Source organism: Haemorhous mexicanus, chromosome 31 (assembly GCF_027477595.1).
Source record: "Haemorhous mexicanus isolate bHaeMex1 chromosome 31, bHaeMex1.pri, whole genome shotgun sequence".
In the NCBI taxonomy this organism is placed as follows: Eukaryota; Metazoa; Chordata; class Aves; order Passeriformes; family Fringillidae; genus Haemorhous; species Haemorhous mexicanus.
This window is the reverse complement of record NC_082371.1, coordinates 1,749,392-1,775,967: the sequence shown is the minus strand read 5'-3', so window position 1 is coordinate 1,775,967 and position 26,576 is coordinate 1,749,392. Positions and strand designations below refer to the sequence as shown.

The 26,576-nt window shown below is 65.2% G+C and overlaps 3 protein-coding genes across 4 annotated transcripts; 2 read left to right on the top strand and 1 right to left on the bottom strand.

The window, feature by feature from the left end:
* Positions 1-324: 324 nt before the first annotated feature.
* Positions 325-7,722, top strand: THBS3 (thrombospondin 3). Of its 2 annotated transcripts, XM_059871193.1 has the most exons (23): positions 325-448; positions 1,151-1,357; positions 1,495-1,751; positions 1,843-1,945; positions 2,165-2,191; positions 2,454-2,536; positions 2,632-2,683; positions 2,768-2,916; positions 3,083-3,223; positions 3,394-3,471; positions 3,554-3,706; positions 3,808-3,918; positions 4,020-4,127; positions 4,347-4,506; positions 4,595-4,713; positions 4,832-4,884; positions 5,035-5,228; positions 5,303-5,481; positions 5,595-5,643; positions 5,810-6,006; positions 6,084-6,256; positions 7,129-7,268; positions 7,423-7,722. In XM_059871193.1, exons 1-23 carry the CDS (start codon positions 370-372, stop codon positions 7,479-7,481), a joined length of 2,871 nt encoding a protein of 956 aa, XP_059727176.1. In that variant the 5' UTR covers positions 325-369; the 3' UTR covers positions 7,482-7,722. The 2 variants fall into 2 exon arrangements, with proteins under 2 accessions (XP_059727176.1, XP_059727175.1); XM_059871192.1 differs by having other exon boundaries at positions 2,632-2,916.
* Positions 7,723-10,829: 3,107 nt separating this feature from the next.
* On the top strand, positions 10,830-15,006 carry MUC1 (mucin 1, cell surface associated). Its single transcript, XM_059871221.1, has 7 exons — positions 10,830-10,987; positions 11,732-12,336; positions 12,587-12,660; positions 12,764-12,906; positions 13,176-13,294; positions 13,397-13,543; positions 14,457-15,006. Exons 1-7 carry the CDS (start codon positions 10,945-10,947, stop codon positions 14,529-14,531), a joined length of 1,206 nt encoding a protein of 401 aa, XP_059727204.1. The 5' UTR covers positions 10,830-10,944; the 3' UTR covers positions 14,532-15,006.
* A 2,234-nt stretch (positions 15,007-17,240) lies between these two features.
* On the bottom strand, positions 17,241-26,507 carry TRIM46 (tripartite motif containing 46). The gene is made up of 10 exons (XM_059871178.1): positions 26,108-26,507; positions 23,799-24,054; positions 22,903-23,246; positions 22,268-22,411; positions 22,051-22,146; positions 21,674-21,927; positions 21,460-21,581; positions 19,098-19,397; positions 18,142-18,439; positions 17,241-17,907 (listed from the first exon to the last, which is right to left on the bottom strand). The coding sequence occupies exons 1-10, from the start codon at positions 26,168-26,170 to the stop codon at positions 17,532-17,534; spliced, it is 2,253 nt and encodes a 750-aa protein (XP_059727161.1). The 5' UTR covers positions 26,171-26,507; the 3' UTR covers positions 17,241-17,531.
* Positions 26,508-26,576: the final 69 nt, after the last annotated feature.

The following is a 26,576-nucleotide window of genomic DNA, read 5'->3' as shown; positions in this document are numbered from 1 at the left end:
CCGCGGCGTGGGGCACCCCCGTACAAGCGGCCAGTGGCCGGTCCCCCTCTCCTGGGCCGGGATGCTCCGGCGCTGCTGGGGCGGCCCCAGCCCCCCCGCCTGACCTCCCGGTGAACCGGCGCTGTGAACTGGGGCTGCCCCGGGGCCGGCAGTACCGGGGGAGTCCCGAAGCCCCGGGCCCAGTGCGCTGCGCCGGCACGGTGCCCTCCTCCGGGGCCGGAGCCGCTGCCGGTGGCCCGCCGGTGTCCCCGGGATGCGCCCGGTGATTGACGGCTCTTTGTTTCCTCCTCGCCGGCCCCGCCGGCCCCTCCCCCGTGCGCCACCCCGCCCCGCCGCGCTCCGCTCCGCACCGGCGGCACCGGCGGCACCATGGGGGCACCGGGGAGCCCCGCGCTCCTGGCGCTGCTCCTGCTGGGCGCCGCCGCCGCGGCGCGTCAGGAGCTGCAAGGTACCGGTGGGGCTCGGGGTGGCGGTGGGGCGGCCCCGAAGGGGCGGCGGGACGGGCGACACTCGGGGGTCGGCGGCGGCAGACCCCGTCCCACGGCCGCTGACAGAGGCTCTGCTCGCCCCGGGGGAGCGGGGCTGCGGGTACCGGGGGCGCTGAAACGTTCACCCCGAGGCGCTGGGTGGCCGCCGGCTCCGATGCTGGCTTGGGGCCGCGGGGGAGTGCCGCGGCGGGGGCTGACCCGGGCGCCGCAGCCCCTCTCGGACTGTCCGGTGCGTCTGCACGGAGCAGGAGGGCACCCGTGCGGCAGCGGGACCGCGCTCCCCACTAAGCGCCCCGAACCGGTACCGGGGGCCCGACCGCGTCTCCCGGTCCGGCCGCCCCTTATTGGGGCTGGCCCGCGGGGAGCTCCGCGGAGCGGGCTGCGGGGAAGCCCCAAGAGCGGGGCGGGCTCCGGGCCGGGACTCTGCCGGTCCCGCCGGTGCGGGGGCTCCGCGGGTCCCCCTCGGAGGCGCGGCCGGTCCTGGAGCGCCACCGCGCGGGGGCGGCCCCGGAGCCCCCCGGGCTTCCCTGGTCCCCCCAGAGCCCGGCGGTCCAGAGACACCCCCACCCACCCCCGCTATGTCCGCACCGGGCATCCCCGCAGTCACCGGCCGCAGCTGCGGCTGCCGGTGCAGTGGCGACCCCGGTGCTCGTGTCCCGCAGTCATCGACCTGCTGCTGGTGAGCGAGGCTCGGCAGATGGCCAGCGTGGCCCACAAGATCCGCATGGAGCTCCTGACTGTCAACGACGTGTACCTCCTGTCCACCTTCCGCCTGCCCCCCAAGCAGGGGGGGACCCTCTTCGGCCTCTACTCCAAGAAGGACAACACCCGATGGCTGGAGGTCTCCATCGTGGGGAAGATTAACAAAGGTGGGTGAGGATGGACTGGCCCTGCTCTAAGACCGATGGGGCTGAGCTCCTGCAGGGAAGAGCAAGGGGCACATGCCGCTCCCAGGGTGCTGCTGGTGCTGGGGGGGAGCTGACGGCCCCTTCCCGCTCCCCTGCAGTCCTGGTGAGGTACCTGCGGGAGGACAACAAGGTGCACTCGGTCAACCTGCAGCACGCGCACGTGGCGGACGGGCAGAGCCACTCTGTCATCGTGCGCCTGAGCGGGCTGCGCAGGGACACGCTGAGCGTGGAGCTCTACGTGGACTGCAAGCAGATGGACTCCAGCGTGGGGCTGCCGGAGCTCTCGGAGATCCCCCTGGCCGAGGTGGAGTCCATCGAGGTGCGCACAGGGCTGAAGGCTTACCAGAGGATGCAGGTGAGTGCCAGGGGGATTGAGAGCCCAGCCAGTGCATGCTTGGGGATGGGCAGAGCCCCCCACGCTGACTGCATCTCCCCACGCACATCAGGGGTTTGTTGAGTCGATGAAGCTGATCCTGGGAGGGTCCATGAGCCGTGTAGGGGCCCTGAGTGAGTGCCCTTTCCAAGGAGATGAGTCCATTCACAGTGCAGGTAATGGTTTGGGGGGCTTTTGGGTCATGTGTGTGGGCTGTGGCACAAGGAGGTTGGGGTTGACAGCACAGAGGGGTGTTCCTGTCCCTCCTGGCCCAGTGCCCCCACACAGGTGGGAGCTGCAATGCTGCACATGAGCTGACCAGGAGTGACCATGTGAGGTGACGCTGCTGGGGTGTGATAGCAGCATTTGGTAATGCCTTATCTCTTTCCTTACAGTGACAAATGTGCTGGCCTCCATCCTGGGTAAGTCCCTGCTCTGCTTCCCTCATTGCCTGGCGTGAGGTGTTTGGGGCTCCACGGAGGCAGAAATCCCTGCACAGGCTGTCCCAGTGCCCCATGTGGGATCAGAGGGTGTGGAGTGTGGTACAGGAAAAGGGGCCCTGTGTGGGCACAGGCTGTCAGGTGCCTCAGCCTCCTAGCTCAGTGCCAGTGGGCAGAGCAGTCCTGGCCCACAGCCCTGGGAGATTTTGTGTTGGGATTGACCTTTCCTTTCTGCTGCTGGCAGGTGAGCAGACCAAGGCACTGGTCACGCAGCTGACCCTCTTCAACCGGCTCCTGACCGAGCTGCGGGAAGACATTAGGGACCAGGTGGGACTGAGGGGGTGCTGACGCTCCCTGGGCTGGGTGTTCCCAGAGCACAGTGCCAGCACCCTCCTGATACTCCACGCTTTGCTGCCTTGCAGGTGAAGGAGATGTCTCTGATCCGCAACACCATAATGGAGTGCCAGGTCTGCGGTGAGTGCTGGCGAGGCTCTGCTCCCACCTTGGGGGGCAAAGAGCCACCTTGTCTCACCCTTCACCTGCCTCTCCTCTCCTCAGGCTTCCACGAGCACCGGTCCCGCTGCAACCCCAACCCCTGTTTCAGCGGCGTGGACTGCATGGAGACGTACGAGTACCCTGGGTACCGCTGTGGGCCCTGCCCGCCGGGGCTGGAGGGCAACGGCACCCACTGCGCTGACATCGAGGAGGTGGGCACAGGCTGGGGGGCATCAGCAGCCGTGGCACTGCCAGGGCTGTGTGTGCAGAGGATGCTTCCTCTGGGAATGCCCTGGGATGGCCTGGGGCAGCAGCTACCCCATCACCCTTGGGATGCTGTGCCCAAGGATGAAGGCTGTGTCTCTCCCGGTGTTGCAGTGTGCCCATGCCAACCCCTGCTTCCCTGGCTCCAAGTGCATCAACACAGCCCCGGGGTTCCGCTGCGAGCCCTGCCCCCGTGGCTATCGAGGCAACACCGTCTCTGGCGTGGGGGTGGACTATGCCAGGGCCAGCAAGCAGGTGAGTGCAGTGCCATGGGACTGGGCCTGGTCCCTGTGGGATCCCTAGAGTGCAGGACAGCGTGGATGATGCAGTGCCTGTGAAAGAAGAGAGCTTCCCATGGGCAGGAATGGGCAGAGCCACCCACAGGGAAAGGCCCCAGGTGAGTATTTCTCCCACACTGCTCACAGGTTTGCACAGATATTGATGAATGCAACGATGGGAACAATGGGGGCTGTGACCCCAACTCCATCTGCACCAACACGCTGGTGAGCAGCGCTGTCCCGCTCCCTCCCTTGCCCCCGGGGCCGCTCAGCTCCCCTCATCCCACCCCTGCCCTCTCTCCCCCAGGGCTCCTACAAGTGCGGGCCCTGCAAGTCGGGCTTTGTGGGCAACCAAACATCTGGCTGCGTCCCACAGAGGTCCTGCAGCACTCCCACCTCCAACCCCTGCGACGTCAACGGCTTCTGCCTGTTTGAGAGGAATGGGGAGATCTCCTGTGCTGTGAGCAGGGAACAGGGACAGGAGGAGGGTGTGGGGGGTACAGCATGGCAGCATTGGTCTTGCCAGGGCCCTTTCCAGTCCCTGATCTCTTCTTTATTCAGTGCAACGTGGGCTGGGCTGGCAATGGCAATGTGTGTGGGCCAGACACAGACCTGGATGGGTACCCGGATGAGCCCCTGCCCTGCATCGACAACAACAAGCACTGCAAGCAGGTGAGCTCCTGCAGGGGAGGCACAGGGGGTGCAGGATCCACAGCAGGGCTGTGCTCCAGACCTCATCTCCTCCCTGTCCCTAATGCTGGCTGTGCCTGCAGGACAACTGCCGCCTGACGCCCAATTCTGGCCAGGAGGATGCTGACAATGACGGCATTGGGGACCAATGTGATGACGATGCTGATGGTGATGGTGTCAAGAATGTGGAGGTGGCTGTGCTGGACGGGTGGCCATGCTAGTGGCTTGAGGAGGGCTTCTTGTTTTGGCTCAGTTCTGAGTCCCTCAAGATGCTTCTCCTGGGGAGCAGCAGGCTTGTGGTTTGGGAGTGGCCTCAGGGTGCTGGAGATGTCCGCCTGGACCACTGTGGGACTGTGGCCTCCTGTCTGCCCACCATCACAGTGCCAACATCCCCATCCTCTTCTCCACAGGACAACTGCCGGCTTTTCCCCAACAAGGACCAGCAGAACTCAGACACTGACTCCTTTGGGGATGCCTGTGACAACTGCCCCAATGTGCCCAACAACGACCAGCGGGACACGGACAGCAACGGCGAGGGGGATGCTTGTGACAATGACATTGATGGGGACGGTGAGCCGCTCTTGGGTTGACCTGGCTGTGCCAGGGGGGCTGTCCCACCAGCGTGGGGGAGGATATCCACTCAGCACTATCCTTGCAGGGATACCCAACATGCTGGATAACTGCCCCAAGGTGCCCAACCCTCTGCAGACCGATCGGGACGAGGACGGTGTTGGGGATGCCTGTGACAGTTGCCCTGAAATGAGCAACCCCACTCAGGTATGGCTGGGACCAGGCTGGGCCTGGGATGATTTGGGCCTGGCCCAGTGGGGAGCAGGGCCTCCTCCTCCTCCTTGCCCCAGGATGTGCACTGAACTAGGGCTACGCTCTCCTCCAGACAGATATGGACAGTGACCTGGTAGGAGACATCTGTGACACCAACGAGGACAGGTGTGGATAGTACTGCAGTGGGGTGACCTCCCAGTTGTGTCCTGGGGGGCAGAGCTGGCCTCCTGGTTCAGGGACCTGTCAGGAGGGACAATGGGGTCTTTGGGGAGATCTCCAGTTTTGTCATTGCTGTGACCTCGTTCTTGCTCCCAGTGATGGGGATGGGCATCAGGACACCAAGGACAACTGTGCTGAGATCCCCAACAGCTCCCAGCTGGACTCAGACAACGATGGCCTGGGGGATGACTGTGACAACGATGATGACAATGATGGCATCCCAGACTATGTGGCACCTGGCCCAGACAACTGCCGCCTCATTCCCAACCCCAACCAGAAGGACTCAGATGGTGAGCGTGGGGTGGGCAGGGGGAGGAGGACCTGCCTGGGCTCAGCCCAGCCCTGACTGAGCACATGTCCCCAGGGAATGGCGTGGGTGACGTCTGCGAGGAGGACTTTGACAATGACACGGTGGTGGACCAGCTGGACGTGTGCCCCGAGAGCGCCGAGGTGACGCTGACCGACTTCCGCGCCTACCAGACCGTCATCCTTGACCCCGAGGGGGACGCCCAGATCGACCCCAACTGGGTTGTGCTCAACCAGGTGTGGATGCTGCACCCCGCGTTTCTGGGGGCTGCACTGTAGGGTGGGAGCTCAGGGGGCTGGGAGGGCCCCAGGGGTGTTGGGGTGCCCCTCACCCAGCTGTCCCCCCACAGGGCATGGAGATCGTGCAGACCATGAACAGTGACCCGGGTTTGGCTGTGGGTAAGATTTGTTCACCCACCCACAGGCTCTGTGGGCAGTCCCCCCTTACTCCCACTGTGCAGGAGAGTAAGGGCCGGTTCTTTGCCCCACAGATGGGGGATGAAGGGTGGGTGGGCTGGGAGTCCCGTGGGGAGAGAGGGCTCCCCGCAGCGTTTCCTGCCTGTAGGTTACACAGCCTTCAACGGGGTGGACTTTGAGGGCACCTTCCACGTCAACACCATCACCGACGATGACTACGCCGGCTTCATCTTCAGCTACCAGGACAGCGCCAGCTTCTACGTGGTGATGTGGAAGCAGACGGAGCAGACTTACTGGCAGGCCACCCCCTTCCGGGCTGTGGCCGAGCCGGGGCTGCAGCTCAAGGTGGGTGGTGGCCCCACCCATGGGCTGGGTCAGGTCCCCCTGTTGAGTTCCCCCCTGAAGCCCCCATGCACCTGCAGGCAGTGAAGTCCTCGACGGGCCCCGGGGAGCACCTGCGCAATGCTCTGTGGCACACGGGCCACACGCCCGACCACGTCCGCCTGCTCTGGAAGGACCCCCGGAACGTGGGCTGGAGGGACAAGACATCCTACCGCTGGCAGCTGGCACACAGGCCCCAGGTGGGCTACATCAGGTAAGCAGGGGGGGCGTGGGGGCCGCTGGGGTGGGGGCTGCGCTCACCACGGTGCACCCCCAGTGGGACCACACCAGTGGGGGGGGAGATGCCGTTTATTGGGGAGAAACTAATCCTAGAGTGAACCAGCCCTGATGATAACCACAAGTAAGGGTCCTGCCCTGCGGATCCCCCTCAGGGGTAGGAAGATGTCCGTGAGGAGGCGTTGTGCTTCCTGGGACCACCCTAGTGAGGGGATTCCGGCCATGCGGGGGATCCAGCCCTGTGGGACCACCGCAGTGTGGGGATACCTGCCGTGGGGGAGCATCCAGCCCCGTGAGACCACCGCAGCGGGGGGATTTTGGCGGTGGGGAGGGCTCCTGCCCGGTGGGGCCGCAGCCGCGTTTCTCCTTTAAGGCTCCCGCCGGGGCGGCCGCGGCGGGGGGGCTCCGCCGCCGGGCCCTCCGCCCCCCGGGCCCCCGGGGCCATTGTCCCGTCGCCATGGCGACCCCGCCGGCGCCTTTCACATGCAAAGCGCCCGACAAAGGCGGCGGGGCCGGGCCGGGGGCGGCGCGGGGGGCTTCAGCCCGGCCACGGCGGGGGGCCCCGGCCCGAGGATCCAGCCGGTCCGGTGCCCCCGGCCCAGTCTCCCGCAGGATGCCCCGGCTCCAGCCCGGTGCCACCGTCCCCGGGTCGGGATGCCCGGGGCCCGGTGCTGGCCGTGGAGGGGGGGTCCCAGTGGGATCCAGATGCTGGCCCCGATGGCGTCTCAGTAGGATCCCGATGTTTGCCCCGGTCGGATACTGGCGGGGTCCCGGTGGAATCCGGGAGCTGGCCCCGGCGGGGTCCCGGTGAGGGGGCCCGCTGACCGGTCGGGCCCCGTTCCCCGGCAGGGTCCGTCTGTACGAGGGCCCGCAGTTGGTTGCCGACTCCGGTGTGATCATCGACACCACGATGCGCGGGGGCCGGCTGGGGGTCTTCTGCTTTTCCCAGGAGAACATCATCTGGTCCAACCTGCAGTACCGCTGCAACGGTGAGCAGGGCCCCCCGGGACCCCCGTACCGGCCCGGCGGCCGGCCGAGCATCCCCTCCCTCGCCCCTGCGGCGGGCTCAGTCCTGGGCCGGGGGCTTTATGGGGGCTCGCTCCCCTGGCCGGCTCCTGACGCCCCCCGCGCTGCTCCCCACAGACACGATCCCTGCCGACTTCGAGCCCTTCCGCCGGTTCCTGCTGGAGGGACGCGAGTGACCGCGCCCGGCACGGGCCTCCCCCGCCAGCGGCACTGGTGGCGCTCCGGGCTCCCGCCACCGGCGGCACCCGGGGGCGCACCGGGCCCCGCCGCTCCTCCCGGCCGGGCCCCGTTCCCGGCCCCCCGCGGACTTTGCACTGCCAGTACCGGGGCCCCGCAGTGCCGGGGCTCCCGCCACGCCTGCCCCGGGCGCTCCGGTCCTTGCCCCACGCCTGGCCATAAAGTTTTGAGTGTTTTCTACCCTGCGCGCCCGGTCCCTGGGGGTTCCCGCTGGCCCGAGAGGGCCGTGGGTCACCCCCCGTGCTCTCGGCTCCGTCCCGCGCCGTCCTCCCGGTGGTCGCGGGATTGGGTCAGCGCCCGGCCGGTCCCACAGGCGCAGCCCGCAGCGGCAGGAGGCCGGGACGAGTGCAATATTGGTGGGCGAGAGCACAACACTGCACCGCATCCCGGCCCTCCCGCCGCCCCGGAGGGAGCGGAGCCGCCGCCGCCGCCCGGGCCGCTCCGTGGGAACTGCGCGGCGCGCACCGCGGCTCGGCGGCAGGGACCGGTCGCCACGGCGACGGCTGTCCCGGCAACGCGGCGGAATGTGCCCCCACCCCCCCCATCCCGCCCGCCCCGGAGCGCGCGGCCCCGGCACCGGCCCGGCCCCCCCGCCCCGCGGCGGCGGCGGCGACAATGGGCGCGGCGGCACCGGGCCCCTCTTAAAAGGGCAACGCGGGGTTGCCCTCCGGTGTTGGGGCCGGGACCGGGGTCGGGGCCTGTGCCCGTTCCAGGCCCAGGGCCGCGGCGGGGGCGCAGCTGGCTCTCCCCGGGAGTACCGGCACAGGTGAAATCACCGATGGCTACTGAGCGCCTCCTCCCGCGCCCCCGAGCTGCGAGGGGCGACCGCGGTTTCTGTTCCTATTTCGGTCCTTCTTCTGCTTCCCCTCCGATCCCGGTCCGGTACCGTTCCCGGGTCCATTCCCGCTGCGGTCCCGCTCCGCTCCTGCTCTGTCTCCTGCTCCCTGTCCTAGCCTGTCTCCCGCTCCCCTTTCGCTCCAGTATCGGTCTCACTCCCGCTCTGCATTACTGCACTCTACTCCCGATGCCGCTCCCGGTCTGTTCCCATCAGCGGTTCCGCTCTCGCTCCAGTCCCAGTCCCTGCCTCGCTACGGGTCTCACTCCAGGAGAGGTCCCCTTCCACCTCCTGTGCCGGTCCCGGTCCCGGTGCCGGTTCTGGTCCCGGGGCGCGGCGGGAGCGTCGTGCGGGGCTGTGTCCGCCAGGGGGCGCCGCAGGTTCGGGGCCACCGGCCCGGGCCGGGCACGCGCGGGGCGGGGACGAGGCGAGTCGGGACCCCCGGACACGGACAGGGTGAACACAGGGGATCTACCGGGCATAGACAGGCTGGACACAGGGATCCACCAGACACAGACGGCCTGGACACAGGGGATCCATCGGGCATGGACAGGGTGGACACAGGGGATCCACTGGGCATGGACAGGGTGGACACAGGGGATCCACTGGGCATGGACAGGGCGGACACAGGGGATCCATCGGGCATGGACAGGGTGGACACAAAGGACCCACCAGACAGGGTAGGTGTGGGCACATGGGACCCACTGAACATGGTGAGGTTGGGCACACAGAATCCATTGGGCAGGGTGGGGTTGGGCAGAAAAAACTCACAAGGCACAGACAGCATGAACCCATGAAACCCATGGGGTGGTGGGCACACAGGACCGACCAAACATGGGCAGGGTGGATACACAGGACCCCCTGGACATGGACTGGGTGGGCACACAGGACCCACCAGACATGGGCAGGGTGGACACATGGGACTGACTGGGCAGACAGGGTGGACACACGAGACCCATCGGGCACAGCAGGGATGGGGACATAGGACCCACTGGACATGGTGGTGGTGGGTGCATGGGACCCACTGGTCATGGACAGGGTGGACACATGGACCCACTGGTCAAGGACAGGGTGGACACATAAACCCATTGGTCAAGGACAGGGTGGACACATGGACCCACTGGACATGGACAGGGTGGGCTAATGGCCTCTGCTCCCAGGGCTGGTGGGTGAGAACAGTTGCTGGGACCCTCCTGCCCTTCATCTCCCCCCCACACAGTGTGTCCTCTGTGGGTGTCTGCAGGAGGAAAACTGCAGCCCTCACTCGGGGGGGATGGGGAGGCTCAGGGGAAAGTCCCCAGAGCTGAATGGGGTGAGGGATTAGGGCTGGAGCAGAGGGCAGCAGGGGTCAGCACCACTGCACGGGGAGAGCCATTCCCGTGGTGAGGTCTTTTGGGAAGGAAATGTTTGCCCAGAGGTGCTGCCTGCATCCTGCCTGCACGTGGCCTGGCTTGCCAAGGCTGTGGCCACTGTGGGGGGAGCGGGGGGAGCAGAGCTCTGCTGGGTCCCACTCCACCTGCACTGAAACCCATCCCTTGCCCTCAATCACTGCAGCATGGAGGGTCCCCCCAATCTGCTCCCCTTCTCAGCACCTCAGAATCCTTTGGCGTGGTTGGGGTGGCACTTTGGCCTCACACGAGGCTGGCCAGGAGCCAAGTGTGGGGACCCCAACCACGACCTCCCCAGGAACTGGGACCCTCGCAAGAATCAGCACCCTGCTGAGAGGTTGAGGCTCTCCCAGGGATCAGGAATTTCTGCAGGGCAGGGGCAGAGTGGGACCAGTAGCTTTTGATGCCCATCCGTGCCAGGAGCACATGTCACCTGCACCCAGGCACGGGCGTTGCCCGTTACCTCTGGGGTGGGGCACTGGCACCTGGCATCACCCGTGTCCTGACTGGGGATGGGGTTTTGTGCCTGCTAGGGGGGCCCTGGCACCTGGAGGGAGCTTACTGGGAGGTACTGGGATGTGGTGGGGCCCTGGGCTGTACCTGCGTAAGCGTTTCGGGGGGGTCACCGGTGTTTATTTGAGTGTAGGGCGAGGCGATGACCAGCCGGTAATGATTAACCCTGGGCTGAGCCAGAGGATGAGGCCCCCCCTGCACGAGGGGCTGGGGGACTCCGTGTCCCCCCCGTGCCCCCCACCAGGTCCTGGCGCCCGTGGCTCAGCCCAGGCAGCCAGGCAGATGCTGCTCCCGCCCCTGGCCCAGGATGCCCGGCTGCTGTCCCGTCCTGTGTCCACCCGCGGCTGGGTCCGCCCGCGGCACGGGGACGCTGCCAGCGATGTCTCCCCGAGCCAGGGAAGTGCGAGAGACCCAGCCTGGGGGGCTGATGCTGCGGGGACCCCATCGGCGCGGTAGCACCCCTGTGCCAAGCGGGGCAGAACGACCCCCCTGCCTGGAGCCAGCGGCGGGGCGGGGCCTCCCCACCTGCTCCAGGTGCTCTATAAAGCTCAGGCCGCTGTCGAGCTGCCAGTTCCGGATCCCTGGATTGAGGCGTGTGCCACCAGCTAACGGGAGAGCAGCCGTTGCCGAGCCCCAAGAGGTGCCGGGACCCCCCGGACAATCCCCATGGCGTTCCCTGTCTTTCTGCTGCTGCTGGTGCTGGGCACAGGTGAGGGGCTGGGCACAGGTGAGGGGCTGGGACCCGGGCAGGGGGAGCAGAGCGGGATCCCTTTCAAAGTGGGGACTGGGGGATACCGGACCCAGTGGCATCCTGGCAGCAGGGACATTGTCCCCACTCTGGCTCTGGGGTGCAGCGCCCCGGGGCTGGTGGTGCCCAGGGGTGTCGCTACCTGGGGGCTCAGGGCACGGCCCCACTGCCGTGTCCGAAGGGCTCGGCCAAGGGCTGGGCTGTGCCGGGACCAGCCGCAGCAGGCTGTGCCCGGGGCTCGCGGGCTGGAATGCAGGTGTGTCCCGGTGAGCGCCCGGACCCCGGGCTCTCCTCCAGTGCCGCCGGCTCCTGCAGCAGCCGCTGGGAACCTGCCCGGGAGCTGCCTGTACTGGCCCCCAGCCAGGCCAGTCAGGTCTGGAGGGCACGGGGACACCCCAGCTTGTCACCCACAGCAAGGGGGGCTTTATTGGGTGGCATGCCTGAGTCCCCAGCATGTCAGGGACACCCCAGGGGCTGCAGGGCTGGGCATGGCGCAGGTGCCAGTGCCCACCTGGACCCATGGTGGTGCCACAAGTGCCCAGTCGTGGGGTGTTGCTGAAGGTCTTCTTAGCCTCCTGGGCAACAGCAACTGTCTGTTGACTGTTGGGGGTTGTGGTGCTTCCCACAGTGTTCAGCTGATGAGCTGGTTTTGGGTGAAACCTTCCCTAACTAGGCTGCACCATTGACTCCAGGGGTTTCTTCCAGGTACCTGTGCCATCATGACCACCGAGACAACCATGGAGATGGAAACCACCGAAACGACCACCGTGGAGATGACCACGGAAAGCACTGCCACCACCTGGTTGCCAAATATATTCCCTAAAAGCACACCGCCCAGCCGGCCCCCAACCTCTGTCTTCCCCTATGGCACTGCATTCCCTGGCACAAACACCACGAGCTTCCAGTTTGGCAACCACTCCACAAGCAATGCCACATCCAACAGCACTGTGGTGCCTGTCCCCAGCGGCCCAGCCATCCCCCATGCCAATGCCACCTCAAACAGCAGCAGCTGGGCCCCCCACTTTGGCACCAACGGCAGCTCTGCCGCTCCCACCACCATGCATGGCAGCATCAAAGGCAACGGGAGCACCAGTGCTCAGGTCTTTCCCACCCAGATAACATCTGAGGGCAGCACAGCTCCCACCCAGGGTGGTCCCAACCCCAGCAAAACCTCAGCCCAGCTGCCTGCTGCCCAGCTGCTCGTCCGTGTCCCGCTGTCCTTCCGCATCATCAACAGGAGCTTCAACGAGAGCCTGCGTGACCCAGCATCGCAGGAGTACAGGAGCCTGACCCGCACTGTCCTGACCATGGTGAGTCCCAGCCCCACCAGCAGAGGCCCTGGCTGTGCTGGGAAGGACCCCCCTCACCTTGGGGAAGAGGCTGTGCTGGGAAGGACCCCCTCACCGTGGGGCAGAGGCTGTGCTGGGAAGGACCCCCCTCACCTCGGGGCTTTCCATGGAAGCACCCAGAGCATCCATTCTGCCAGTTCTGCATGGAGACAGGAAAGGGGGGTGTCTGTGTCTGTGGGGAGGTGGTCATGGCCTCAATGCTTCCTTCCAGTTCCAACACGTCTTTGGCTGCACGGGCTGCATGGGCACGCAGACCTACCTCGGGTGCAGTGAGCTGCAGTACAGGTGAGCAGCAGCAGTGCCAGCAGGGCTGGTGTATTGCAGTGTAGCCCCCTGGTCTGTAGCCCCTCAGGGGGCAGTCTGGGTGCTGATGCCTCCTCCCGTGCAGCCAAGGCTCAGTGAAGGTCCAGTCCACCCTCGTGTTTGGGAACGGAAGGGGTGCCATCACTACTGATGCTGCTGAGCAGCGCCTGAGGAAGAGCCTGGACCAGAATGGCTTCATCATGGGCCTGCAGCTGGACAGCATCCAGAGTGAGAGTCTGGGGAGGGAGGGGGATGGAGCCTGGGGGAAGCTTGGTGGGGGTCCAGAAACATTGTCCTGTCCTGGTTGAGGCAGGGGCTTGCTTGGTTCTGTGATGGGCTTGGGGCTTGCAGTGGATTGGGCCAGTGCACGTTCTCAGTGCCTCTGTCAGGCAGGATCCCATGCAGGAGGGCTCAGACCCTGGTGTCCCGTCCCAGGGATCTCTCAGGGCTCTGTCCCAGTTCTGCCTGTGGTGCAGACACAGCTTTGCTCCTTTCAGGCTCTGCAGCAGTAATATCCCCAGCTCCAGCACCCATGATCCCAGACTGGGCCGTTGCTCTGTTGGTCCTGGTCAGTGTCCTGCTGCTGTTCACCATGTTCACCTGTCTCCTCCTGATGGTGAGGCTCCATCCCCACCCCAGTCCTCACCTGCACTCTGCTGCTTGGTGCCCTGTCCCTGTTCCCACTCTGGCCAAGCTCTGACCCCTCTCTCTCCCAAAGTCCACCTGCACCTGCCGCCGGAAAAGCCGAGGGAAGCTGGACCTGCTCAGCCAGAAGGACTCCTACCACCCCATGGCTGAGTACCTGCAGTACCAGAGCCACGGGCGCTACGTGTCCCCCAACAGCAAACCCAACCCCTACAGCCAGGTGAGAGCCAGAGCCCCACACCTGGGCTCCCAGGAGGGCAGAGAGCAGGGGTGCATCCCTGGGTTCACGGCTCACAGAGATGGCGGGGCAGGGACAGAGATGGCGGGGCTGGGACGGGTGTGCAGGGAGCTCGTCCCACGCCATCCTCGCCGGGAGGTGAGCGTAACATTCACGCCTGGCTGGAGCAGCGGCCGGCGCGGGCAGACCCGGCCCGGCTCCCCGCGACCTTGGGCAGCCTCTCCCCGTGCCCCGCCCCAGCGGCGTCCGGGAGCTCGCTGCTTGCCCACCCTGCCCCTTCTGCTCTGCTGTGTTCCAGCCGCACCCTCAGGTCTCCCGCATCCTCTGCCGCGGGTGGGGAGCAGCGCTGGGGCACTGCGGAGCTGATGGGGGGGGCTGAGGAGGTGATTCCTGTAGTCAGCATCCTTCATCCCGCACCGGCAGCTCCCAAACTGGAGCCGGAGCTGCTGCTGTGGCGCCGGGAGCTGCCCGGAGGCGCAAAGGGCTCTCCAAGGCGATGCTGGGCACGGGGGGCCGCCCTGTGCTCCCCCCACGCGGGGCTGTGGGCGGGGGCCGTGTCCAGCTGCTCCGGCTCCCTGAGAGCAGCTCACCCTGAGCAAATACCAGGGGCCTGGGTAAATATTTACCTTCACACTCGCCAGGCCGGCTTATCGTGCGGGAACACGGCCGGGGCCACCGCGGCTCCTCCTGCGCACGGGGAGGGGCGGCCCGGGGTGTCCGTCGGGGCCCAGGGTGCCCGCAGTGCCCATGGTGAGGGGCAGCAGCCCACCACGGCGGGAGGATGCGATTTTTAGTCGCCCACGGTGGGCATGGAGAGGGTGCAGGTCTTACTCTGCTGCCCTGGGGTGGGGGCTCAGCCAAGTCCTGACACCCCCTCACTTTTCCTCCCCCGAAGGTGGCCGGCGGCAGCACCACGAGGTCCGGCACCTTCACCTACACCAACCCCGCCGCCGGCTCCGACAACCTCTGAAGGGCGCGCTGGAAGGAGGGCGGCTGCCGAGGGGAGGGGGCGGCCGCAGCCCCCACTCCCGGGAGAGCAGCACCGGCCCCGGGCACATCCCCCGGTGCTGCTCGGCCCCTCGCCGTGGGCAGCGGGAGCCGGATGGTTCTGGAGCAGCCGGATTCGTGCACATGACAGAACTGGATGAACGGAGATCGGCGGCGGGGAGGGAGGGTCCCGCACAGCCCACGGTCCCCGCACTCGCTTGGCTTTGCAACCCTGCTCCGTGCAGGGGGTGGAGGACGGGGCTCGTGCTCCCCCTGCGATTCAGTGGCTCTTTTTGTGGTGTTATTTGATATAAATATCTCTGTTTGCGGGGTGTTGGTGCCGGCCTCGGCTCGGCCGGGTGGCAGCTCCTCGGCGGGGTGGCAGCCTCTCGGCTGGGGTGTATTTATCACTGTTCAAATAAAAGGATGGGGGCAGCCATGTGTCCCCAGGGCTGCGCCGTGGTGTGCCAGGGGGGCTTCTCTGGGACAGTGACTCCCCTAACGTGGCTGTCACCCACCTAGGTGGCCTCGGCTTGGGTGGTGGCTCCTGTTTCCCATTCCAGGCAATCCTGGGCTTGGTGCTGGGGGTGTCACCATGTCCCTGGTCCCTGCACGCCTCTGGATGTGACATGTCCTGCCAGACCCCGTCCCTCTCACCCCTCCTGGCTCTTGGTTTCTGCTCATGGTTTAACGTGTTGGTTTGACATGTCTGCTTTCCCCGTGGCTGCACAGGCGGAATGTGACGGTGCCAGGGGTGTTCAGCTGCGCGTGTGTCACTGGCTGCCTGCAGCATGTCCTGCTCCCCTCCCCTGCGGGCTCAGGCTCTTCCAAACACTCAGTGAGCCCCAAAAAGGCTCTGGGGGTGCTGGAAGAAGAGGCTGTGTGGCAGCACCAGGGCACAAACCTTGTCAGCAGCAATCCCTGGTGGCCCCCTGGCAGCCCCAGTTTGAGCTGGGCCTGTTCCTGGGCACTGGGAGTGTTTTGGCACCCACTGAAAAGGCAGAAAAACAAGGAAACCAACCCTTCCCCAAAGAAAGCCCATGTGGTCGCAGGCGTGGAGCCAGGGCTTGGCTGGAACAGCCCCAGGAGCAGCCCAGCAGCAGGCAGCTGATGGAGCCCTCGGCCACAGAATGTGGGCTCTGGGTGGGGCCCACAGCTGTGCCAGCTGCCCAGGAGCCCTGGCACGTGCTGGGAGCCATCAGAGCTGGATGGGGTGCAGGCAAGGGGCTGTCTCTGGAGCACAGGGGGCTCCCTGAGACTGCTGGGGGGGGTGCACTGAATGGGGGTCTGTTACAGTGTAGCACCCCCCACCCCAAGGTCTGTTCTGCCAGCTGGGCATGTGCTTAGGACAGAGCCCCAAAAGGGATGGGGTGTGCCTGGCACTGCTGTTTCCCCTCCCAGCCCCCCCAACCCTGGGCAGGGCCCCAGGGATCAGAACAGGGGCCTGATTTGAAGGGCTGGGCCCTACAAAGAGTTGCCTGTTCACAGAGAGCTCGGCCCTGTGGCCCCCTCTGCTTCCAGCTTAGGGGCTGGGACCTCCAGGGACAGGCACCCACCCAGGAGGGCCCTGCCCCGCCTGTGGCCCCTCCACCTGCAATGCAGAGTACCCAGGTGGGGGGGTCCAGCTCCAATGCCCACTCTGAGAAGCTGCCTCAGCACTCAGCAGCCCCCCTGGCTAGACTGGCTGCCCATGGGACTCCCCAGCAGTGCTGAGGGAGTTTATCATAAGCCCAGTGGAGAGATGTCCCCTCCAGGAGCCCCCTGTGACGGAGTGGCAGTGACCACGTGGCCAGGCAGTGCATGGGTAGGACCTGACACGTCAGCACTGCCCGGGCTGGGCAGGGTTGGCACCTGCTGGCCACGGCCCAAAGGACAGCCTGGCCCCATGGCCCCTGGTCCCGTGCACGCCTCTGGACACGTGCTTCTGGACAGCCTGCTCTCATGGCCCCGTGGCCAGCCCTGAGATCCCACAGCCCTGAGACCCCGCAGCCCTGCTACCCCACAGCCCCGTGACCCCACAGCCCTGTGGCCCCACAGCTCTGTGACCCCCCAGCCAACCCAGGTGCCACGTCCCTTGGCACCCTGACCCCATGCACAGTGTGGCCCCATGCACAGCTCAGTCCCATGGCCCCCTGTGCCAGGGAGGCTCCGGACGAGTCTGGCATTGCAGTTTATTGTAGGAAACCATGAAAATACAGCGTTTGTTGTAACAGAACCCAGGAGAAATGACAGCAGCTTGGACAGATCCCGGTGTGGGACTGCTGGCACAGCCCCCACGGCGCTGGGGCTCCCTGGTGGGTCAGATCCAGACCCTGCAGGCCCAGCCCACCCCGGCCATGGGTTGGGCACTGAGCGGTGTAGCGGGAGCCAAGTGTGGCCCTGAGGCCACATGCAGGGCTGGCCAGGCACATTGCTCCCCAAGGACAGGGCAGAGCAGGCGGCAGGCACTGAGGTGCCCAGCAGCCCACGGGAGGGACCCCACGCTGGCTGCGTGCAGGGGCTGTGCCTGGCTGCAGCCAGATGATCCACGTTGAAAATGAGCCATTTTACAAAACATCTTCACACCTTGTTCCAGCCCAGCCTCCCCCCCCCAGCCCTCTCCCCCACCCCAGCTGCCTCCCCCACCCCAACCAGCACCTAGCCTCTCCCCTGCACTGTCACCCCACTGTCACCTTCCACCCCCCTCCCTGTGCAGCCCCGTCCCCCTCCCTGACCCATCTCTAGGGCTGACCCTCTGCCAGCCCTGCCCACAGCCCCAGCCCAGAGCAGCCTGGGGCTGAGCTGGAGCTAGGGGCAGGCAGACAGGGTGAGGAGGAGACGACGAAGCTGTCCCCATCCCCCCCATCCCACAAAACAAACACCTGTCCTGTCCCCAGTGGTGGCAGGGCCGGGGCCACCCCTGCTCTGCTCTGCTCCCTGGCCACTTGTGTCCCCCTGGCGCTCGCAGGGTGCCCGGGGGGCATGTGGGGACGGCGGGCCTGGCTCAGTCCAGCTTGGCGAAGTTCCCGATGGTCACTTTCCTCTCCTGCTTGTTGGCCACCAGCTCCTGCAGGTGCAGGGCCCCCCCTCCGATGAAGCAGAAGGCGGGGCAGACGGGCCCCGAGCAGTCCACGCCGCACTCCCAGAGCTCGCGGAAGGACACGGCGTCGTAGAAGCTCACCTTGCCCTGCTCGTAGTCCAGGCAGATGCCAATGCGTGGGGGCAGGGGCACGGTGCAGCCGTTGGGGTCACGGGACGTGAGGGCTGAGCCATGTGACAGCAGGATCTTGCCCATGCCGATGGTGAGGAAGGCGTAGGGAGGAGGTGCCTCCACCGTAGTGTCCTCTGCCCCACTGTCGTGGCCACTGTCAGGGTCATACCTGTGGAGGGGGAACAGGTGAGTCCTTCCACGGGACAGGCTGGAGATCCCCCCACACCTCCAGGGACAGGCACCCACTCAGGAGGGCCCCCCCCCGGCTGGACTGGCCACCCATGGGACTCTCCAGCAATGCTGAAGGATTTTGTTCTGGTCCCAGTGGAGAGATGTCCCCTCCGGGAGCCCCCTGACAGCCTGCTGGGGAGGTAGGAACAAACCTTGCATCCCCCAAGCTCACCTGGGGCTCACCACATCCTGCGGCACCTGGAACCACTCCTGCAGCTTGCTCTCCAGCCCCACGCCCACCTTGACCAGGTAGGAGCTGGGGTCCACGCAGCAGGCCCAGTAGCTCTTGCCCTGGGTGATGGCCACGTCGCCGATGACCAGGTCGATGGAGAGGTGGCAGCTGGTCATCAGGCGCTCAGCGGCGAAGAGCATGGGGATGCCGGGCACGCTGCGCACCGCGCGCTGGTCCTTGCTGATGGCCAGCCGGTCCCGGTTGAAGCCCCAGCGGTTGTCCAGGAAGAAGTTGAGGACTGTAGGGAACAGTCAAAGAGGAGAAAGGTGAGCAGCACAGCACAGCGGGGTGCCCCGCGCTGATCCAAGCACCCATCTGTGGTAGTCACATATCCTCTGAACAGAGAGAGACATAGTTCTCCCAGGATTTTCCTGGGAAGCTGTGAGAAGTTGTGAGACAGCTCAGAGAAAGAATTAAAACAATTAATATCGCAATCTCTACACCTGGGAGGCAATCTCTGTTTGTCAAAGATGTTTACAAGAAGGAGCTGTCCCTTCTTGACCAAAAGGTGAGAGAAGATTCCGAAAGGCCAATCAGGTCTTAGGTCTACCATTGTTCCTATAAGAACAGTAGATTTCTAATAATAAAGTACCTTTTCTCACGCCTTCTGATGATGGAGTCTCTATATCACCTTTGTCTGTCCTCGATACCCCTGCAGTGACAAGGTGACCCCGAGGTGATCCTGTCCCCTCTCACCTGGGGCGGGCGGTGATACCCCTTTAGTGACAGTTGGTGACCCCGAGGTGACCCCCATCCCCTCTCATCTGGGGTGGCTGGCGATACCCCTTTGGTGACAATTGGTGACCCTGACGTGATCCCATCCCCTCTCACCTGGGGTGGGAGGCGATACCCCTTTGGTGACAATTGGTGACCCCGACGTGATCCCGTCCCCTCACCTGGGGCGGGCGGCGTGTGCAGGTAGATGTCCTCGCTGTAGTCCCCAAAACCCGCCTTGTTGTAGCCCTTCACCCTGAGCACGTAGACGCTGTCCGTGTCCAGGTACTCGACGAGGGCGCAGGTGCCCCTGACCTCCTCCCGCCGCTGCCACAGCTTCAGCCCCTTGGCCTTGGCGTCGGTCTTGCGGAACTCCACGGTGTAGTGCCAGGCGGGCGGCGAGTGCTGCGGCAGCCGCCAGCACAGGAAGATCTGGTCGTAGGTGTAGGTGCGCTGCGTGTCGATGACGGGGGCCTCGGGCGCTGCGGGGAGAGGCAGCAGCGGGCATCAGGCAGCATCCCCCACCCCGCGGGCAGGGAGGCGGCCGGACGCAGGGAGGGGGCATTCCGGGATTCCGGACGGACGGACGGACGCACGACCAGCAGAGTCTAGAGGGATCTGACTGCGGAGGACCGTGTGTCGGCACCGGAGGAGAGCGAGAGTCAGGGAGACAGAGGAGCTGCTGCTGTGGGGCTCCAGGGACCAGACAGGCCGAGTGCAAGTCAGGAGGGAGGAGAGAGAGAGAGAGAGAGAGAGAGAGAGAGAGAGAGAGAGTGAAGGCAGCAGGAGAGGAGGAGGAGGAGGAGGAGATGGGAATGGAGGGTGGTAGAAGGTACTGAGGTACTGTCAGGAACAGAGGCAGGGTGGGGAGGGGAAATGAAGGGTGTCAGGGGGGAGAAGGGTAAGGAATGGATGGGAATGGGGCAAGGAAGAGAAAGGAAACAGGATGATGAGGAAAGTAGAAATGGGGCAAGGAGAGGGATGGAAATGGGAGAGGTAGAGGACAGAACTGGGGTGAGAGTAGGATGGAAATACAGAGAGAAGGAGAATGGACATGGGGCAAAAATGGGGCAAGGACAAGGTGGGCACGGGATGCAGAAAGGGAAAGAAATGGGGTGAGCAGGACAGAATTGGGGTGAGGAGGCAGATGGGAATGGGGCAAGGTGAGAAAGAAATGGGATGAGGAAAGGGGTGGAAATAGAGTGAGGAAGAGGAAAGAAATGGGGTGCAGACAAGAACACAAATGGAGGAGGAACGAGGAGGAACGAGGAGGAACGTGGACATAAATGGGGTGAAGGGGGACAAATATGAGGCAAGAAAGGGAATGGGAATGGGACAAGAGGGGGAAGAAAATGGAACAAGGAGAGGGGTGGAAATGGGGCAAGGAGAGGGTGAAAATGGAGTGAGAAATGGGATGGAAATGGAGTGAGACGGGTAGAAATGGGGTGAGACTGGGGTGGAAATGGAAAGTGGGGGAATGGAAACACAATGAGAAGTGGAAAAAGGGCAAGGATGGGGTTTAAACGGGGCAAGGGAGAATGGAAATGGGATGAGGAGGGGGCAGAAAATTGGGTGATGAATGGGACAGAAGTGAGGTCAGGATGTGGACAGAAGTGGGCTGAGAGTTGAACAGAAATGGAGCGAGAAAGGGATGGAAACGGCAGAAGGGGACAGAAATGGGGTGGGGAAGAAAATGGAAAGAGCTCAAGAGGGGATGGAAATGGGGTGAGAGAGGGCAGAAATGGGGCAAGGAAGGGGATGGAAATGGAGCAAGGAGTGGGATAGAAATGGGGCGAGAGGGGGATGGAAATGGGGTGAGAGAGGGCAGAAATGGGGCAAGGAAGGGGATGGAAATGAAGCAAGGAGTGGGACAGAAATGGGGCGAGAGGGGGATGGAAACGGGGTGAGGATGGGGATGGAAATGTGGCGAGAGGGGGTGGGAGGGCAGGAGGAGCGGTGGCAGATGGAGGAGGCAGAGCTACCAGCTGCCAGTGCCGGCGGGCAGGATGGGGATGGAGGATGGCAGCGGAGCAGGGCCAGGGATGGGAGCAGGATGGAGGGATGGAGGGTTGGGAAGAGAGAGCGGGGCGGCTCTGGGGCAGGGGTGTGACTTGCCTCAGTTACTTCGGTGACGCCTCGGCAGCGGCCGCAGCCTATAAACAAAGAGAGGTAGAAGCAGGTCTGAAATGTGTCGCCAGCGGGTCTGGCAGGGCCACGCGGCTCCTGCCCTGCGGGAAGCGCCTGCCCGGCAGCGGGGCAGCTCCGTACTCACCCTGCGGCACTGCTGCTGCCCTCACCTGGCACCATGGCCCTGCCTGCCTGCCCCTGGCCCAGACGCCCTGGCACAGGGCAGGGCAGGGGTATCTCTGGGGGCTGTTGGGGCGGGGGCTGTCCCTGACGGGGAGGGGGCACCGGCAGATCCGCGAGCAGCCCTGGGCAGCCGTGGCCGAGCTGCAGCTCCAAGGCGGGCAGGGACCCGCTTTGCCTGCAGGGGCTGTGCCTCGGCACGGGGCACAGCCGGTGCCCGGGTCCCGGTGCCTTTACCTCGGATGAAGGCCAGGTCGGTGAGCAGCTTCAGCTCCCTGCTGACATCCAGCTGGAAGTGGCTGAAGGAGGCATTGGCTGCAGGACGGAAGCTCTGCAGCGAATCAGTGGCCCTGAGGATCCTGCAGCACAGGAGAGCGGGGATGTCAGGGTGCCACCTCGGGCATCAGAGGGTCCCAACGCCCCTGACAGCCCTGCGCCCACAGCCCAGTACCTGTTGTGCAGCTGCTTGGCAGCCTGGACAAAGCAGGGGTGGTCAGTCTCCTTCAGCACCTCCTGGGCATAGCCCACCATGCCCGAGTTCTCCAGCATGGCCTGGTGCTCTCGGATCTGGCCGTGCAGGCTGGCCAGCCGCTCCTGCTGGCACTCCTCGATGGCCTGCAGCAGCGTGGCCCGCTTCTCCTCCAGCATGGCACAGAGCCCCTGGATCAGCTGGGACACCTCTTCCTTGGCCTGTGAGCCGTTTACCTGCCAGGCACAGGCATGGCAGGGTCAGCGTGTGGCACCTCCTGGGATCGGAGAGGACTGGGTGGGCTGTGCCACCCTTGCCCAGGGACAACTCAGGGACAGATGGGCACCTTCTGCCCTTACCTCTGTGTGCTTCACTGTCTCCTCCAGCTCAGCAATCTGGGTCTGCACCGTGTCCTGGCTGCTCAGGATGTAGGCGAGGCTCTTCGTCAGCTTCTCCTGCAGGAAGGTGATGAGATGTGGTGCCAGCAGCCCCTGCCCCACACCCCCCATCTGCACTGGGGCTCTGTGGTGCCCCCAATTTCCCACAGAGCCCCAGCCTGGCCCCAGGAGCCCTTACCCTGAGGGCCTGGTAGGCGCTGAGCACCGGGGTGATCTTGTGGCTGGTGTGGGTGCGGCGCACGCGGCAGAGCTGGCACACCAGCCGCTGGCAGGTCTTGCAGTAGTGAGTCACCTCCTCCTTGTGCTCCGGGCACATCAGCCCCTGCATGGGCACAGTGGGGCTCAGCGGGGCTCTGCACCCCCCTCCACCCCCGAGAGTCCCCCCCCTGCACCCCAGATCTCGGGATCACAGAATGGTTGGGGTTGGAAGGGGACCTTGAAGATCATCTTGTTCTAACCCGCCTGACATGAGCAGGGACATTCTCACCAGACCCCATTGCCCAGAGCCCCATCTTGGCCTTGAACACTTCCAGGGGTGTGGCATTCACAACTTCCATGGGCAATTTGTTCCAGGATCACACCACCCCTACTACAAGAATTTTTTCCTAATATCTAACCTAAACTTACTCTCTTTCAATCTGAACCCATTGCCCTTTCTCCTGTCATTCCAGGCTCTTGTAAACAGTTTTGCCTCATCCTTTCAAAAGTTCCCTTCAGACACCAGAAGGCCACAATTTGGTAACCCCAAAGCTTCTCCTCTCCAGGCTGAACAATCCCAACCCTCTCAGCCCTAATCAGGGCAGGAGGACCCACCTTGGGGCGGAAGGTGAGGGTGGGGGGCGTGGGCTCATGCTGGGCTTTCTGCGTGCCCCAGGGGTGGTAGAGCTTGAAGCACTCATTGCAGAAGCTGGACTTGCACTCTGTGCAGCCCTTGGTGGCCTCCAGCTGCGGGGGCTTGCAGAACTGGCACATGATGGCCGCGCTGATGTTGATGGTCTGCCGGTAGCGCTCCACCACCCGCTCCAGGGTCAGGTTGCGGAAGAGGCTGCCCAGACCCCGCTCGCCCAGGTCCACGTCCCGCTGGCAGGCGGGGCACGGGAAGGTGACAGTCTGGGGGTGCACAGCACCCCGCTTGCGCCCCGGGTAGGTGCCAAAGCCTGTGGAAGGAAGGCGGGGATGGGGGTCAGCAGGGCAAAAAGCCCCAACCTCACCTCCATCCCTTCCTCTTGTCCCTGCTCTCAACCCCTACAAAAACTCCTGTTCCCGTCCTTTCCAGCCATCCTCACTCCCTCTGTTCTTATTCCCTTTGCCATCTCCTCCAGCCATTCACCTCCCCTCCATCCATCCCTGTTTCCTCCAGCCAACTCTGTTCTCATCCTCTCCAGCCATCCTTGTCTCTCCAGTCATCCTTGTCCCCTCCAGCCATCCCCCTCTCCTACAGCCATCTCTGTCCCCTCCAGCTGTCCCCATCCCCTCTGGCTGTCCCAAACTCCTCCAGCCATCCCTGCCCCCATCCCCTCCAGCTGTCCCAAACCCCTCTAGCCACCCCTGTCCTCTCCAGCCATCTCTGTCCCCTCCAGCTGTCCCCATCCCCTCTGGCTGTCCCAAATTCCTCCAGCCATCTCTGTCCCCATCCTCTCAGCCACCCCCACTGTCTCCAGCCACCCCAGTCCCCTTGTTGCCCCTCCTGCCAGCCCCTCCTGCCCCACCTGACTTGAGGAGGCGGTCCAGCCGGTCGGGTTTGGGGACAGCCCTGCGGCCCAGGCGGGGGCTGCGGGTGGACGGGGTGGCCGCGGGCGAGGTGGGCTCGGAGGTGGGGTCACAGTACAGGTGGCCGTGCTGCAGCAGCACCTCGCTGGCACACACGTGGCACACGTTGTGGGTACAGGGCAGGGCCAGAGGCTGCTTGTACATCTCCTTGCACACCGGGCACACCAGCTCCCGCTCCATGTTCTTCATGCTGGTCTGCGGAGAGAGTGGGAGCGTCACCCACCGGGGACACAGCTGGGGGCTGGGACCAGATGGGACCAGCACCAGGGCCAGGACAAGGGCCAGGGCCAGGATCAACATCAGGGCTGAGATCAGCACCAGGGCCAGGAGCAGCACGAGGGCCAGGATCAGGACCAGGATCAGGGCTGGGACCAGCACCAGGGCCAGGGCCAGGATAAACATCAGGGCTGAAATCAGCATCAGGGCCAGGAGCAGGGCAAGGACCACGATCAATATCAGGGCTGAGATCAGCACCAGGGTCAGGACCAGCATCAGGGCTGAGATCAGCACCAGGGTCAGGACAAGCATCAGGGCCAGAACCAGCACCAGGGTCAGGACAAGCCCCACGGCCAGGATCAGCACCAGAACCAGGATCAATATCAGGGCAGAGACCAGCACCAGGGCCAGGAGCAGCACCAGGGCCAGGAGCAGGGCCAGGAGCAGGATCAGCATCAGGGCTGAGATCAACACCAGGGTCAGGACCAGCACTAGGGCCAGGATCAACATCAGGGCTGAGATCAGCACCAGGACCAGGATCAGGACCAGGACCAGCACCAGGGCTGAGATTAGCACCAGATACAGGATCAGGGCCAGGGCCAGCACCAGATACAGGATCAGAATCAGAGCTGGCACCATCACTAAGGCTGGGATCAGGGCCTGGGACCAGCATTAGGGCCAGGGCCAGGACCAGCACTTGGGCCAGGATTAGCATCAGGGCCGGGTTCAGCACCAGCATCACAGCTGGGATCAGCACCAGGGCCTGAAATTAACACCAGGGCCAGGATCAGCATCAGGAGCAGGACCAGGACCAGTACTGGGACCTGGGCTGGGATGGAGACAAGGACTGGGACCATCTTGAGGGCAATGATGGGGCCTGGGACCAGCACCAGGGACTGGATGAGGACAAACACGAGGAGCAGCAGCAGGATGAGGATCAGGCTGCCACGGAGATGAGGAATGGAGCTGGGATTGGCAGCAGGGCCAAGATCAGGGTCTGTACTGGAACCACAGCCAGGAGCAGGGCCAGTGTCAGGAGCAGCACTGGGACAGGGGGGAGGGCTGGGACCAGCATCATGGCCAGGATCAGGCCTGGGAGCAGTCTGAGGAATGTCAGAGCCAGCAGCAGGATGAAGGACTGGGCTGGACTGGGGATGGGAGCTGGGGCCAGCACTAGCACCAGGACCAGCATCAGAGCCAGGATCAGGCCTGGGAGCAGCAGCATGGTAAGAACCAGGATCAGCACTGGGATGGGGTGGGGGCTGAGGCTGGGATCACAGCAGGGTCAGGATCAGGCCTGGGAGCAGCACCAGAGCTAGGACTGGTATCAGGAGCAGGGAGGGAGGGATGATGAGGACAGGGCCAGCATCAGAGCCAGGATCAGGCCTGGGAGCAGCAGCATGGTCAGAATCAGGACCAGGACTGGGATCAGAACCCGGATGGGACCCAGGCCTGGTGTGGGGATGGGATTGGGGCTGGGCCCGGGATCAGACCAGTATCAGGACTGGCAGTGGAATCGGGAGGGGGGCCACCACTGGGATCAGCACCAGGATGGGCCCAGGGCTGGGATGGGGATGAGGACCAGCACTGGGAATAGTGCCAGGATTGGGCCCAGGGCTGGGATGGGGATGGGGACTGGGATGGGTGTGGGATTGGAACTGGGATGGAGAAGGAGATGGGGGCCAGGATGGCGATGGGGGCTGGGATGGGAACTGGAACTGGACCCACAGCAGAGCCCGGACCGGCTCCGCCGCTGGGACCAGCGCCAGGACCGGGCTGGGCACCAAGATCGGGGCAGGGATGGGGCCGCCCTCTCGGCACCCGGTGCTCCCGGCTCGACCACGGCTCGGTGTGGGGGGGGTCCCGATGACGGGGGATGCCCGGGGGTCGCTGCGGTGAGTCGGGGTGCGGGTCCTCTGCCCGCCCACTCCTCAAGGGCATCGCCCTCCCCCCCAGTCCCCGCCGCGTTGCCACGGCGACCCGGTCCCGGAGGACCCCTGTCCGCCCCCCCGCCGCCACCGCGGCCGCTCACGCTGATGCGGACGAGCGCGTCCATGATGGAGGTGAAGGTCTGCAGGTCCTCGCCCTCAGCCATGGCTCCGCTACCCGCGCCCGTGCCTGCGGCGGCGGCGGCAGCAGCGGCGGCCGCGATCGCCCCGGTGTGTTGCAGGGAGCGGCGGAGCCGGGGGGAGGGCGGGGGGCGGCGGCGCGCATGCTCGGCGGCGCCCGCCCCGCCGGCACCGGAGGGCGGTGGAGACACCGGAGGGGTGGCACCGGTGTGGAATGGGGATGCTCTCGCGGGGACGCTCTCGCCGCACCCGCGGTCATCCACCGACGAGGGACGCTCGGGGAGCGGCGCCGGGGGCGGGCTGCGGGCAGGATGAGCATGGCACCGGTACCGGCGGTGCTCCCGGGAGTGCTCCCGAGGGGGGTCCCGGTGCCGGTCCCAGTGCTGGGTGCGGGGGTCTCGTCCCCGCGCTGTTCCCGTCCCCGCCGCCAGA